We start from the raw sequence: 17,214 nt of genomic DNA on the forward strand, positions 1-17,214 counted from the left end.
GACTGGGGTTCAGCTTTTCTGTAGTTTGAAATGTCTTTTACAGGTCATTTATCTTCAATAGTTCGAAATAGAGAGTAGAATGCACTTGAACTTTCTATTCTTGTTCACGCTTGTTTTTTTTTTTTTTTGAAAAATAGCTTGATTTTTTTGTAAATTGAGATCTGGTTCCTTCCCTATCACTTTTTTTCTACCTGCTTTATTTAGTTTGAATCTTAACTAGATTATCATTATCATTATAGTTATTATATAATAACTGAAATATGCATACACCATGTGTTTTAGTTGATGCATATATATATATACACATACCGTATATACAACCGCATCGAATGTATATTTAATTAATTAATTAATTAATTTTTTTACCTCCTCCGCATACAGCATCGCAATCCTCCCAGCCAGAATGTGTCCACATGAAAAGAGGTTCTGGTACTTTAGAGCTCTGATTCTCAGGAGGAGGATCCAGGGGGATTGTGTACTCATAATGTAGACCATAGCTCTGGTCATGGAAAAGCAGCACCTGTAAATTACAGCAAAGGAAAACATTCCTATGAGAACAGGCACTGAGGAGAACACAACTGAATCTTTGAAGAAATAATCTCAAAGAGCTTGGCAGAATGACTTCAGTAGCCTTTAGACTTTTCTGATAAATTTGATAATAGAATTAATAGAATTACCCTACTGAGAACAATGGGAGAAATGTTTTTATTTAACATAAAGGTCTAAAAGCTCTTAATTCACTATATATATATATATATATAAATATGTATATGAAAAAAAAGCCAATAAAGCAAAACAGAATTCATAACAAATTCATGGAATTACATGTCCTACATTTCAGTGCTCTTAAAAAGATGATGTCTTTCATAGACATATTTGAAACTATTTAGATATTCAAGAAAATTTCTTGCAATTAAAAATTTTAATTGTAAATTATTTTGTACCATTTCTTCCTTCTGGATCTGTCACTTTGCTACCAACTTTTCCACCCTAAAGCGGAGCATATCAAACCTCCACTTAATGGAGGATATGGTGATTACAATCTTAAAATGCCAAGACTGTGCGAACTATAGCCAATGGACCATGAAGACAGAAAACACCTGGCAGTAGTTTAATGCTTCAGCTGCTGAGACCTTCCATCCTAACTCAACAATGCAAAGCTTATTACTTTTAAAAGTATTTAAAAGGACTTATAAGAACAAATTGAGCTAACAGATCAGCAGGTATAACTTGCATTGATCTCATTATCTGCAGAAACGTATATGAGAAGAATCATGTTCAAAAAAAAAAGAAAAGTAAAAGAAAAGTAAAAGAAAAGAAAAAGAGAAGAGAAGAGAAGAGAAGGGAAGGGAAGGGAAGGGAAGGGAAGGGAAGGGAAGGGAAGGGAAGGGAAGGGAAGGGAAGGGAAGGGAAGGGAAGGGAAGGGAAGGGAAGGGAAGGGAAGGGAAGGGAAGGGAAGGGAAGGGAAGGGAAGGGAAGGGAAGGGAAGGGAAGGGAAGGGAAGGGAAGGGAAGGGAAGGGAAGGGAAGGGAAGGGAAGGGAAGGGAAGGGAAGGGAAGGGAAGGGAAGGGAAGGGAAGGGAAGGGAAGGAGCAAAATAAAACACAAAATTCATACTGTCATACCAGTAAATGTAAGGGAGAAGTTGTGGGACCTTTGGCAGAAATCTTCTCCCAGAGACCTCTTCGAACATAATGGACAGTGGTCCCAGCAATATTGAATGTTCCTGAATGTTCTATCTTCCAGTCACTATTGATAGACTGTTTACCAGCATCTCGAAGAGCTGCAAAAATACATTAAAAAATGTTCAGTCAGAGGTGATTCTGGCCTCTTTCCACATGATGATTGGATAATTTAACTGGTAGATGAAATCACATAAATCTGCAAAGATATGTAGTTCACTCCAAAAGTAACGTCTTCAATTTATTTCCATGGAAACTACAACAGGCACGAAGAGCACAATCACATTACTTGATATCGCAAGTTCTCAGCTACAAAACACTACCTTTCAGCATAGTCACCACTATTAACTATACATTTTTTACCAGCAGTGAACAAGAGCCTGCAAACTGTACTTGAAAAAATCTGCACCAGTGAAGGTGACTTTCATAGCACTATGACAATGGTTTTGGCTGGAAAATATTGCCCACGCAGTTAATCTTTCATCAGCATGAACAGAGGTAAAGTCAGAAGGCACAAATCTGGGCTATAGAGTGGGTGTGGTAGGACAGTCACAGTCCAGCCAAGACAGTAGTGCTCCACAGTCTTCATCGGGCTGGGTGTTTTCGTGTTACAAGAGAAAGGTTGTCTTCTTCACTAGCCTGATTCTGGAAGTTTAAGACTTCAGCTTTGTCAGCATAATGATATAGTGGTAAGAATTTATGGTTTCTTGGGGTTCCAGTAAATCCAGAAGAATCACCCCTTTCCTATCCCAAAAGATGGTGCACATCACTTTACCTGCTCAAAGCCATCTCTTTTTCTTCAAGGGAGAATTCACATGTCAACACCCCATGGACTGCTGTTTTGACTCTAAACAGTAGTAGTGATACAGAATTTTGTATCTGTAATGATGCAATCCAGAAGACAGTCATCTTCAGCCTCATATTGGCTGAACAGGTTCTGACAAACTTTCATATGGTGTTCTTTCTGTTTCTGTGTGAGTATTCGCAGGACCCATATGGTGCAAACTTTGCAATATTCCACCATTGCCATCAATATTCCCAATGCATTGAAATAAATTTCCTGGCCATAATCCATTTATTAGTGTGGATGACCTAATTGAGATGCTCTTCATTTCATGGTGTGAAAGCTGTGCATAGGCACCTGCAGCGTGGCTTCTCTTTCACACTGCTGTCACTACTGCTGAAATGCACTACCCACAGCCTCAGTGTGCTCACATCCACTATTTAGTCTTTACAAATGTTCAGTAGGCATTGATGAATGCCAATGGGTGCCAGCTTTTCCTCATGAAAGAGTTCAGTGAAGCATTAGCTTCAGACATACTTCCATGACAGATGCCATTCATACTGCTGCCCTGCTGCCACCTGTCACACAGCAACAGAACATAACAGACTATTGGTAGGAAAGTTCAGCCTTTCACAACATCCGTCTCTGACACTGCAGTCTGACATAGTAAAATGGAAGGCATTACTTTTCAGAATACCATTCATATTTGTGAATGCTACTGAACATGAACGTTAATCGAACAATTTTTGTAAGAAATGCTTGTCCAAAACATGTGTGTAGCATTAACTGAAGTCAAAATCAGTATTTTATTGCCTACTAAGACCTAGTAAGGCTCCAGAATTCATTAAACTCATTTTAGACAAAAGCAATTATTCTCTGTTCCTAGGGTCTATGACCTTTACAAGACAGGGAAACGTAATTTTCACAAGTTATTCTTCAATATTTCTGGAACTACGTTAGAACTTCAAACAATTATGGTTCAAAATCATTTCTCCCTAACCACTAAATCTATGATTTTCCCATCTCAAAATATGACAATACTACTGTTATCCTGCTTAACCACTTATTTTACACAGATTTTCACCATCTAATTCAATGATTCTAACAAACAGAAACAGCTTCTTTTTGGTCAAATTAAGATTTAAAAGCATCATCAAGTCAGGAAAGATATTCAGACACTGAGAACACAGTATATTATCTTTTTCTACATTAAACTCTGTAGACACTCTTTTGTAAAGAACATTTATTTTACTTCAAATTTTATTTTATATTATTATCTTATTCACAGTAATGTCTGAAGCATGTGAAGGAGGATGTACTTGAACTCACATTCTGGCCAAAATTTGTACACATTCCTCTTCACTGAAATTGCATGTTTGGCATCAAACTCTTTTAAGAGAACCTCAACATTTTAAGCCTTGTCCAAAATTTCTTATTTAAAGTTGTAAGTTAATGTGAGTCATTTATGTAATTGTCTTTTCTCCTATTCATATTTATACTGTAATGTTTTGTTTCTATAGGAAACAATGGCAATAGCTCTAAGAACTGGCAGCAACACAGTTGCATAAGACATCACTAATGCAAACTACTACACTGCTGTGCAATAAACATTAGGATTATAAAATCCATTAATGCTTTGTGCTAAAAATAATGTCATTTTACAATATTTAAAAAATTGGTATTTCAGGTTTATAAATTCTACTACTAGTGATAACTGAGTTCTATTTAGTGTTGAAACTGTAGAAGCCAATCTTGTTTCTAGTGGAGAAACAACACAAATGTAATCAACAACACTGGGGTCCAGTTGGGTAATGCTGCTCAGATGGAGCAGTCTTCTCCCTGGAGAGCAGTGGACCTTGCAGCAGATGTCTTCAGGAGTTGTGAATTTTTTTTTCTTTCTTTTTTCTTTTTTTTCCCCAAGATTTACACATTATGTTCAGGAAAGCACCAAAACAATGAACTTAATTTTGTCAAGAAAACTTGGCAAAAATAAAAAATATTTGAAATTAATTTGTAAACCAGAATGTTTTCACAAGTATCTTTTATCAGGGAAGACACTGATTCATTTGCATTAAGATTATCATGTGATACCTTCAATACATTTTATGAGTAATAATAATCAAAATTTGAGTAACTTTGCAAATTTTCACTTATCATCTCAGGAACGACAACATTCTATCTTGATCTTGTATGTAATGCCACTTAAATTAAGAGTTGCATGTAATTTGGCATAATATCTTCCTGTTTCTGTTTTTACTGACTAAAGTATTTTAATTTTACATTAAAGTATTTCTTTCTAATTTTCTATGAACAATTAAAAGTTTAAAGATGCTGAAAGTAACTGTGCTTATACTTTGTGGTACCATATGGGACATATTGTCATTCAGTAATTATATGTTTTATTATAACAAAAATTAGTCACAACACTAATGAAAAAGAAGAACAAACTCACAGGTTCTTTACTGTTTAATAAGCCATAACTATCAAATTATGGGCCACATCCAGAGGACTGTATATTGCTAAAAGCAATTGCTAATATTTCAGTAGCCCTGCAACTAACTACCCAAACTGATTATTAGTATCCAGGAAATCCTTGTTTTAAAATCACGATAATCTGAGAAAAGGAAAAGGATGAATGTTTTGCTATGATAGGACTACAAATCTATTCCATAAAGAAAATAAAAATTAAATTAAAAAAAGACCAACTTTAATTTCTCAGAGAACCTCTTGAAAATGGAATGGAATAAGCAAGCTACTCAGTCACTGTAATTGGTAGTAACTGTTCCATGGCAAATAGTAATAAATTTACAAGTATCTCACCTATATGCAATTATATAATTTAATGAAAATTAAAGACTCTTTCAGACTATGCATAAAATAAGTGCTAGTCTATGCTTAAGATTAGTAAGTGCTACTTTTATTTCTTGTGCAGAAAACTTCACACATACAGCGAACATTTATCCAAAACTAATTTTAACTCAGAAACTGATTTCCCATATACCCATTTTCTTTGTCACATATTTTCATTCATAGCTTTGCTAAACGACTTGCACTTTCTTCATCACTTTTATTTCACAGAACTGCAACACATATTCTCTTGGTATTAGATATAAAAGCAAGGGAATACTTAATTAAGGTGATACAGTTTTTATCTGCTGCATAATTCTGTACAGACTAAGGGCATTTCTTTTCTACAGAGAAATTTAAGCCAAAATAAAATACGTACATGCAAAAATACATTATTAGTATTATTAGTATTTTTATAAATGATGTATTTGCATGTGTTGAGCAGAAAATATAGAGAATATGATTCCGTGTTAGTATCAATATTTACTCTCATTTTGAAAATGAATTCAAGGCAGTCCTTACCACTGTGGTGCAAAGTTTTACTGACTGTGAAGGAAGAGCTGATTCGCATCACTTTTCATGTTGTCTTTTGCTTTAGTAATGTAAGATCTCAAAAAAAAATTTAATCAGGTTTAAGCAGAGTTTGAACCAAATTAAGTTCTATTTCTTGATTTTTTTTGTTTTGTTTTGCTTTATGGAATGTGTTGCTCAGCTGTTGAATGTTATATTGCTCTTTATACACACAGAAAATGATTTTTAGGTGCTTAAATTCATGCTGTCTTTTTCTCCCCCACTCTTTCAGTCAACAAGAAAAATAGGGGGCAGTAAGAAAGACTATAAAAACAGTAACACATATCAAAAACAACTAAAAATGTGCATATTTCTATCTGGAAAAAAAATCAAGCTCACTTTCGTAAATTTGTGTGCTTAGTTTATATTGATTAAACTGCACTTTGCCAAATTGTTTCCAGTTAGCTTTCAAAGATGCAGACTTAATCACAAATTTTAAAGACTAAGTTTTTGTTTCATCTTGGTGTAAATGAGCTTCAATTTTTTTTAATTTTAATTTTAATTTTAATTTTAATTTTAATTAATCATTGCCATGGCCTACTACATATGAAAGGAAAACACGGTTTATCTTAGGGGAGTCTGGTCTGGAACCAGGTCCTCTGCTGGCTTCCAAGGTGCTTTAGAACTATTAGCATCTTCAGAACTGAGGGATTCAAAATAGTGTATAACTTATTAGATCCTGCCTGCTTTTCCACATTCTTCACTTCATACTCCCTAACAGCACAATATCTTTTTTTTATTTTTTTTTAACTAGGAAACATATTTCATAGAGCAAACTGGACAAGAACATCACATGATTGTGAGCTTGACATCTACCACAGAACACAAATGACAAGATTACCAGTGCAAGTTCATTCCTTAAAAATATATTTCAGAATTCTTTTTTAGAGATCCTGATTCTGAAATAAATAAGTTTACAGTTTAGGAAATAATCTCAAGTTCAATAAATACTTGTTTTCATCTCTATACCATTATAAATAATTTTTATTCTTGAAAAGGAATTATTATAGAAATATTTTTGAAAAGAATATTCCTACTGAGAAAAGAAACACAATTTTGTGTGTATTATTTCATAGAACTTAAGTGTAGGAGGAATAACTAATATCTGGCCACATCAAAATAGAATATATATATATAATAATATATATACATACACTATAATTTATATAATTTGTATAGGTACATTATATTTATTATATATATTATAATATTTATGTATAATATTATTCAAAAATATTATATTATGTATATATTATAATATATAATATATATATTAATTCAAATCTGTAAATAAATCTTTCTCTTCAGAGTGTGAAAGAGACAGGGCATATCTAGAGACATTCATCAATTCAGTAAATGCAGCTTCAAATTATACTTTACCTCTTCTCCTAGGATGACAAAGTTCCTGTTATTGTGGTATATGTTGACATACCTCAGATAAAAAGGATAACTGAGGGGTCCAGAAAGAACTTCTCTGAACATTAGCTTCCACAGTACAACTATACAATGATGCTATCGATGTGGACTGTGGTTTCACTAATCAATTTAGTATCATTATGGTAACTTCCAAGATCACAGGAACACTGATTACTACCTAAATCCAGAGAATGGCATTTCATTTTGTTTGCCTTCCTGTTTGTAAAACAGGGATCATATTTCCTACACTGTATTCTTAAATTGTATTCTACTTTGTAACCCACACTTCTTTTTTTTTGTGTACCATGCATTACAGTACATTTACAGCTAGATTATTATGCAATTATTAGTTACATAATTAGTTATATTTTTTTTAAGAACTTAATCATAAGATATGTTGTCAGTGGTTTGCGGGCTAGTTTGAAAATAAGCAGGCCAGAAATACAGTTGGTGTATATTGACCCTTCTCATGTTCAAAAACCCAGAAAGCAAACTGCCATGCAACATGAAACACAGAAGTATAAGACACGAACAATTCAGAAACACAGAATGGTTTTGTAAATTAGTGATATTTCTTATGACCAGAACTAATAACTGGTATGACCAGTGGTCAAACCAGCAAAACTTTCATTTCATTTTTTCATTTCTCATACTAAGTTCCCCAGAAGTTAAAATGGAAGCTGTTCACTGAACAAGGCTAATCATGATAACTTAAACCCTGTAACAATGATTACAAATTATACTCTCCTAGACAAGAGCTTTACAAATCATTAAGAGAAAAAATAGTCTTTTTCTTATGAAAAACAACTTCATACAAATAACTACTAAAAATAATTTTGATTTATTATTTCCATAAGAATATTCAGATTATTTGCAATCATTGAAAGAAATATTTTTCTGTATTATTACACTAATTTTAGAGCTTTCATCTGACTTTGTAGGTGGTGCCCTGTGTATCGGTCAGTCTGTTCTTTTGTTCCCTAAGTAGAAATCATTCTATTTCATTATGAAGCATATATTTTCACTAGTTCAATGTGAAGTGCTCTCATTAGTGTTTTCCACATGACACACAGAAAATGTTGAAATGCAAACATGGTGATTTTTTTCTACAATAATCAAAATTAATTCTTCAAAAATTTCTGTAAATATGAGATGAAAGTTCCCGAAACAAAAGATGGAGGAGCAATTCCTATGGTATTTCTACATATTTTCTTTAATTGTTCACTCAATTATTTCTTTTTCAACTCAGTTTTATTTAATAACACAAACAAGTCAAGTTAGACCTCTTCAGTGCTGATCCAAACAGAAAACAAACACTAAACCATATTTACCTAAATAACTGTGAGCTGGTTTTTCTTCCACAACTTTGATTCTTCTTGCTCCTGCAGGTATCACCAAAGCTTCCACATAACCTAGACATGAGACCAAATGTCCAAACTGAGTTAAATGGAGAAGTCTAGAAATGCGGGTTTTTTTTATTCTTTTATTGTTAATTATTATTTTTATTTCTTCTCTCCTGTTTTGTTTTTGTAATTTAGAAAGTTGTGATTTGTAAAACTGTGGCCTAAAGGTCTTAATAAAAAACACTGCTTTCATTAACAAATGATGACACTATGCCTTATACATAACATATGTACTGTGGTATAAAAGTGTGGCAAAAAAAAAAAAAAAAAAGAGAATTAGGAGTAGACTGGATCTAGGGCAGATGAAACTGAATAACATAATGCTATTATCACATCAGCCAACTGAAAAAGAATTCTTATTCCACTCCTCATGTAGAGACATTTAAAAATGAAAAAAATTATTCAAGTACTTTTTTTTTAATTTGTTAATTATTTTGTGATCCTGCTTTCTTGCTGAAGTGTTCAATTGATGTTATGAATTACTTTGAAGTATATTATTATGGTTAAAAATGTCTAAAATTGATTTCATGGACTGTGGGAAAAGACATACTGTTTAGCCATTTTCTTCAAGTAAAAAGAGGTGAAAAGACAATGCAGGTAGAAAACACTGTGTTACAAATAAATTATATTTCAGATTATCTATCTGAACTTCAAATTGTGGGCAGTAAAACACTGTTTTATTCTTCCTGTCTATGTAATCCTGTCTACAAAAACACTGAGTACTTATAGAATCTTCTCAACAAACTAGAAGCATGAACATTAGCTAACTGCAAAGCAGCATTATCTTTCATTTATCTAAGAGCTAATAACACTTTCCACTTATTGCTGATAGTCTTGCTCCTTGAGAAATAAACAAAGCTGTGATGAGATGACAATACTGTAACACTAAGGACAGACAAAGAACTCTGAGTATTTTTGAGAAGGTTTTGGAAATTCACTTTAGTTGTAAAAGATTGCTGACATAGATATTTCTTCTAGCTGTCACTTCCTCTGTAGTATAACTTTTCAGATTCATCCATAGTTTGGGATCCCTGTTCTGCATTACTTAAGGACAAGGCAGAAATATCTGAAGATTATGCTATTTACTTTTTTTACCAATGAAATGTACTGAAGTTCAAAACTGTCCAAAGATACACTGTCTGATCTTAATTACAGTATTTTTATGAAGTGATTTACTCACTGTATTGAAATTTGGTACTCATTATACACCAGAAACAAGAAGTGTAACAGCAAATGAATGCTGAAAACAATCACCTAAACACTGCTTCAAAGGAAATACTCAAAGAGAAGGTATGCAAGGTGCATAATAAACTTTATTAGAATTTCAGTCCTTTACTCTGTCAACACTATAGTGCTGTAGTCAGTGAATTCACCTCATGCAAAGAACGAATAACAGAACTCTTTGAAAATCTAATATTCATCTGCACCATAAAATCTTCTTACTTCTTACAGCACGTTGCTTTTAACACAAAATAATGAAAAGATATAAAATTTCTCCACTCATTTGACTTTATAATCCCCCAATGCTTGTTTTAATTATATTGTCTTAGGCAATTTGGATATTTATTTTGAAGAACACTAAATTAATATAAATACTGTAAGAATTCACTATTTATTTACATACTAAACACACAAGAAATATTTTATATATTTTTAGCAATCAGGAATTTCTATGACATAATATATGTCTTAATGGTAATAGATAATTCCTTCACATAATTTGCAGCATTATAAAAATAATCAATTATTTTTATCTTTAACATTGAACATATGAGCAGGGTAAAATTAATTTCAATAATATATTTTGTAGATATCCCAGGGATATGATTTTGAGGTGGATTGTTAGAGTTGTGGTAGTATGGTTAGGTTGAGGTTAGCCTTGATGATCTTGAATGTCTTTTCCAACCTGAGCAATTCCAGGATTCTAGATCTGAAACTTTGAGAAACTGCATCATTTTAAAAAAGCAGACCTTAGTTCTAATGCTCAAAGTAATCAAAACAGTTAACCCATTTCTTAATCTTTTAAATAAACACACTTACCTGCTCCTCTGGTATGGTTAAAATCACCTTTAATGACCTTGCAAGACTTTCCATTACCATTGCATACACCACAGTGATCTTCACGAGCCAGAGATCCTATTATACCATCACAGCCAAATTTCTGTGGGAGAAGAAAAAAAAGCTGTTAAGCAATGGTCTACATTTGTTTTAAGGCTGCAGTTACAAGTGGATATCTCACCATTTTTCGGGATGGCCTAACCATTACAATTCAGGTTTGATGCCAGGCCTTTTCAGAATGAGGTCTGCACTATTTGCTATCCTCAGATCTCTTCTATATTAAACTTTCTAATGATTTTATTTAGATTTCTGCACTCACTCTTCCTATATGGTTGGCCAACACTACCAGCTGCTCTCCAAGATGAATACATGGGTGTTCCTACCTCTTCCTGGGTCATAGATGAATCATAGAATCATAGAATCATCGGGGTTGGAAGGGACCTCAAGAGATCTTTGAGTCCAACCCCCAGTCATAACCCAAAACACTCAGTAGGCCTAGCTCCCCAGTGACTGCAGCTTGTTCAGTTCTATTATTTTTCATTCAAAATATGGGAGGTTTTTTGACACTCCCATGATGGTAAAGTGCCATTTAATGTCAAGCTAATGTCATACTCTGAATAACATATGAATATATCCAGAATATGTAAACATAAAATAGATCTGTACTTTATGGAAAAGTATTTAGTTTGAGATGGCATTCACTGCAGAAAAACTACGTTACTAAATTAGAGGTATTTATATCAACTAATATCACTGCTACCTTGACAACAGAAATAGAGTTAATATGATGTTGACTTGATATGAAATAAAATCCTTTTAAAGACTAGAGACACTAACACATGGTAATCTTCTGCACTAATACACTGCACCTCTTTAAGCCAATAAATCTTCATTACTGTTTTATAAATGATGAAGATTAAAGTGTAGGCTAAAAGGGAAGAGAAAAATTAATGTAAGAACAGAGAACACGGTCTATTGCAGATCAACTTATTTTCAAGCATGTGAAGATTGTTACTTCATGTTATTCAAGCAATTTTTATTATTCCACTGGAAAAAAAAGTGGTTCATGACTTAATGGTTCCAAGGCTACAAATATAAAATGGTATATCTGGTAGATTTAAATGTAACTTTACAGCTGTAGATCAAAAGCTCTCCATTACCTGTTGTTTGAAAATACAAGCTAAAATGTGGAAGACACAAAAAACTTATATATTCAAATTTGATAAGCAAATATTTTCATCTTGATATATCAAGAAGCCAATTCAGCCTTTGGTGGGTTTGGCTTCAGGTTTTTTGTCTGTATGAAAGAAAAAATACAGACAGATATGAAAAGTGGATATTAAAATAAATGATGGATTTCTCAGAAAAATGGACTACTTTGGGATCAACCCTCTAATTACTAACTGGTGAGCAAAAATCAAGTTGAACAAAGAGTGTACTTGTTGCACACAGTCACTTCAGAAAGACTTATTACACATACACATCAGCATTTGTATGGATACATACATGCATGCATGCATGCATCTGTAAGCTAATTTAAGTTATTGTAGTTTCTAGTGATGAATCTGTGTTAAAGGTTACTTTTTCTACTGTAGTCAGTGTATGCACTGAGAAGTGGATCAAATTAAAAACACCCCTGAGAGATTTTTACATGAAAGAGTTTCTATATGAGGGACCATAAATGTGTCAAAAGAACTTCTATAAACCAAATGAATTCTCAGGACCATGAATAGAAGAAGCTTTCTGTTTCAGTTATCTGTAATTCAGCATCTTTGGTTTATTTGGCTATAAAATCTGTACTATGGACAGAATTAAACACATCCCATAGCAAAATTTCCCAGCCTGTTGAAAGCTGTATCTTCACTCAACTTTAGAAGATGAACTGTGCTGTACTTACTAACAAGTATGCTGCAGTTTCTTATAACCAGCCATATCAGAGGTACATATTCCTGCAGCAAAGTCTTCAGCTACTTCAGATATTGTGTTCCAATGAGTAAAAAGAGCTTAAAATACTTTAGTATGATACATAAAGAAACATTCAGTCTTGATCACCAGCATTTTGCAACATTCCATCAAAGAAATAATTTTATATTCATAACAAATGTTTGCACCCACATACATATGCATATATATCCAGTTTCTAAAGAAGCAGTTCATACCTGGCATTTACCATCTGCACAGATATCTAACCCATGCTGGCCACAAGAAGTCCCATCCATCACTTTCTCTGTTAGAAGAATGGGTTGATCCTTTCCAGACGGTGTACAGAACAAGGCACATGGCTTTTCTGTAGAAGCAATTGACAGAAAAATAAAGAAATAAAAATAAAGTTCATGAAAGGTCAGTTAACAAATAAAATAATATTATCATCATAATTTTAGAAGTTGATTTATGCTTATCTTTTCAATATGAATCTATGTTAGTATAACAAGTCATCTCAGATAATGTGAAAAAAAACCACACATTTTTTATCCTTTTCTCATGTTTGTAGAACTCAAGTTCTTTTTCCTCCTAGAACATTATTATGCTTTAAACTTGGCTTACATCATACTCCTGTCATGTTCATTGTTAAAATTAAGAATATGCACATTACAGCTGATGGAATATTTTCGTTGTAATCTATACTTTCATTCTACTATACTTCTGACAGATCATAAATATTGGTCAAAAAAGAAAGTTAACGCTTTCCAGATTTTCTAACTATACAGGTCATAGTGAAAAAAAAAAAAAAGTAACTGAAACACCATGGTTTTACAAAGTCCACATTTAAAAAAAAGACAAAATACTGAACACATTCTTTTTAATATCTCTACCAAGGTCATGTAACTTTCTACTACATTTCTACAGCATTCTGCAAATCATTTTTCATTTTGAAAAGAATCAAAAAGCAATTTTATCCTATGTAGCCATGTATTCCACAGGGTCATCATCTATAAATAATGAAGTTTGCTCTACCACTGCCAAAGTAATAACAAATAAAATAAGACTCCTCTCAGTGGTCAACTGAGTACAAAATCATATAACTTTTTTATATCTTTAATCACAAGTGTATTAACTCAGAACTCTTTCCCAAATCTTTAGCAGATTCTTCAAAGGATAATGTCAATCTTGAACTTGAAATTGATTTCATTTGGCTGCAATCTATACCACTCTGACTTCATGCTGACTTCCAGATTCCTGGAGTGTATTTTTATTAGTAAATTAAACAGTTCCAGGAAACATTCACAGGCACTAGAACTCTACTGTCTCTACAGTTCACTGTAAAACAGTCTATGGCACATTTTTTGCCTGTGCTACCTAGCACTAGCTGGGTCCAGATTAGAAATTGCCACTTGAAAATGACCATTTCCCAAAAGCAGCTTGGATATCACCATCATTTTCAGTGTTAGATAGCAGAGAAATACTGACACAGGCCTTCTCTGCCAGCTCACTTACAAAGCAGAAAGTAGTCTGGGCACATTTAACATACTAAAACTGACACAGCCCTGGGTATCTCCAGGGGAAAATACAAACATATATGATCTTCATCACCAACACATGAAGCCAGTCAGACACAAGCCACTTCCAGTATAGAAGTCTGAGACTGTCTGAGCTTGTCCATTCTGCAATACTGCTTAAACAGTAAAATTAAAGTCACCTGGTGTCTACACAAATCTCATGCATCAGATTTCTTCAAAGAAGTACCTTATCAGTAGCACAAACTAAATTTTTTTAGGACACTGAACTCAAAGAGAAAACAAAAAGCAGGTTCTAACAATGGTTTAAACTGGAAGGGACCTGAGAAATTATCAAGTTTTAACCGCCCTCCAACGGGTGGGCAGAGACGCTTTCCGCTAGACCACATTGTCCAAACCCCCATCCTGCCTGGTCTTGAATACCTTTAGGAAGAGGAATCCACAACTTATTTGGACAAAGTAAAAAATTTCTTCATAATGTCTAATCTAAACCTTCTTTTATTTTAAAGCCATTGTTCCTTGTCCAACCACTACACTCTCTGACAGAGTCTCTGTTCTGCTTTCTTGCCAATCCGCTTGAGATACTGGTGGGCCATTGTGAGGTCTCCTCAAAGCCTTTTCTTCTCCAGTTTGAACAACCCCAGCTTTCTCAGCCCATCTTATTAGAAGAGGTGCTTCAGCCCTCTGATCATCCTCATGGCCCTCCTCTGGACTTGCTCCAACAGGTTTCTGTTTTTTAGAGCTGAATGAAGGGAAGCTATGAGGGGTGGCAAGAGAGCAGAGGGGAGAAACACTTCCCTTGCCCTTCTAGTTATGCTTCTTCTGTTGCATCCCAGGATATAACTGGCATTCTGGGCTGCAAGCACACATTGTCAACTCATACTGAACTTTTCATCAACCAGCACCACTCTGTTCTTCTCCCTAGGGTTGTTCTCAAGCAACTCCCTAATCAGCCTTTACTTGTGCTTTGGATAGCTCAAAAGGTAGAGGACATTGCTCTTGGCCTTGTTTAATTTCACAACATTCACATGGGCCCACATCTCAAGCATGTCAAGAGATACCCTCCTGATGGCATCCTTTCCATCAGGTACACATTCACTGTAAAACACAATTTAGTGTTGATGAAAAACTTGCTGAGGGTGAACTCAAGTCCATTGTTCAGATTGCCAACAAAGATACAAAATAGACTTTGCAAATATGATAGGTAGTGGCTTAGCAACTTTATCCACTCAGTTACTTGTGGCCCTAGAATGAACCTCATCAATGACAACACTAGACAACTTCTACAGATTATAGGTGACCACACTCAAGCAACAGCAACTACTCTGGACACAGTTATTAAAGTCCATGAGGGAAAATAACTAAGGGTTTGGGAACAATGGATTTCTGTAACACTAGAATTCTTCAGCTGGTGTCCAGTTCTGTGTCTTCTGAAGGGCAGCTTAAGACAAGATGTCTAAGAACATACTTAGATGAAAACAGCCATCCATTCTGAATGGGAAATGGGAGAGTGACAAAACTTTTCATCAGATGACTAAATTATTCAAAGTCAGGTTGAAAACTTTTGATCCTCAGGATATATATCATGTGCTTCTGTTCTAAAATGAAATTTGGTAAAATAAAAACTGATTCACTAGATAAGGATCTTTCAAATACATGAAGAGAGTTTCCTTACTCTGAACATGAGCTAATGTACCATCTTACTGAAAACAGAATGACAAGTTTTCATTGTGCTAGCTTTAGTATTCTATATAAAGCCTCTTAACGCAAAAATAAAATCTTCTAGATGGACATACATTAAACTATGTTTGTGATAATATCTTAACATTTTTCAGGATTCAGCAAAATCTGTGGTTTGTAATGGTTTCTGATTAGTTAACTTATGAGTGAAATATTAATGGTAATTGCTTACTCTATTCTGCTGTTACTCTAGGCACAACTTTACCTCTAGTTGTAAAGACTCAATTTCTCAACTGTTTTCAGTCCTTAACTCTTATCTGCTTTTTGTTTTTGTTTTGTTTGGTTTGGTTAGTTGATTGGTTTGTTCTCATTCTGCTATACTTTTAAATAATCATCATTTATTAAAGAAAGTATATAATAACAATTTGGAAATGTGAGAGATGACAGACTTACCATCATCAATTACAGCCTGCCATTGGTGTACATGCTTCTGATATGAAGATCTGACACTGAGAGCCTGGCACTGCCAGTCTCTGAAGGCAGGCACACCAGCAGGACAGGAAGGATTTTCGCATATTCTGTACTGCATCACAGGGCCATGACACTCACCTTCAACGCCTAGACTAGAAATGATGGCATAAATATAATACTTTATTGTTGGCAATATCCAGAAACATACAGCATAACTTTTTAAAGATAAACACAACAACAACAACAAAAGCGGATTTATTGACAATACATAACACTAAGAAATTGCTCACAAAAAAAGTTGAAGTCACAGAACACATTTGACTTCTATTTGGACTGGTTGCACAACAGCTAATAGTACTACACCATAACTTTCACTTGATTCCACAGTAGCACTAGCATTAGTAGGGATGTTCAGCACAGAGAATCTCCATTATAGTTTTGATGAAGTTCTGGTGATTTTTCTCTTGCTGTGATTGTAGGTATTAATGAACAAATGCAGAATAGAGAATTGCAAAAACTGGAGTTACTGAAAGCTACAAGAAGTAGCATTTAGATGTAAGGATATATGATAGCTTTTTCTTCAGTCTAAGGACTCTTTTAACTACTGTTCATTAGCATAGCCATATCCAAGCATTTTCTATGGGTTTCTGTGCATACATCCCTCTTAACTCCTTTGACTGTTCACTCATCTGTTCTTTTATTTATTTATTTATTTATTTAGTCACAAACCAATGATATAGTCTTCCATTCTTCATTTTTCCATTTTGTCCTACTCTTTCCTAAACCATTTACTTCTTCTACTCTACATTTCACTATCTGCTGTGTTCTGTTATCACTTCTATTTTTCCC

General features: G+C 33.9%; 1 protein-coding gene across 1 annotated transcript in view; it reads right to left on the reverse strand.

Moving 5' to 3' along the window:
* The window catches only part of ADAMTS19 (ADAM metallopeptidase with thrombospondin type 1 motif 19), a 154,696-nt gene that overhangs the window by 30,423 nt on the left and 107,059 nt on the right, over positions 1-17,214 (reverse strand). The window contains exons 13-18 of the mRNA XM_065740556.1: positions 16,348-16,517; positions 12,919-13,046; positions 10,742-10,862; positions 8,630-8,710; positions 1,625-1,782; positions 367-520 (exon numbers count right to left, since the gene is read on the reverse strand). Coding sequence (XP_065596628.1) covers positions 367-520; positions 1,625-1,782; positions 8,630-8,710; positions 10,742-10,862; positions 12,919-13,046; positions 16,348-16,517 — 812 coding nt within the window. The remainder of the gene's footprint in view (positions 1-366; positions 521-1,624; positions 1,783-8,629; positions 8,711-10,741; positions 10,863-12,918; positions 13,047-16,347; positions 16,518-17,214) is intronic.

The sequence above is a fragment of the Cyrtonyx montezumae genome, unplaced genomic scaffold (assembly GCF_038088225.1).
Source record: "Cyrtonyx montezumae isolate F1298 unplaced genomic scaffold, pur_monq_1.0 scaffold_29, whole genome shotgun sequence".
NCBI classification, from domain to species: domain Eukaryota; kingdom Metazoa; phylum Chordata; class Aves; order Galliformes; family Odontophoridae; genus Cyrtonyx; species Cyrtonyx montezumae.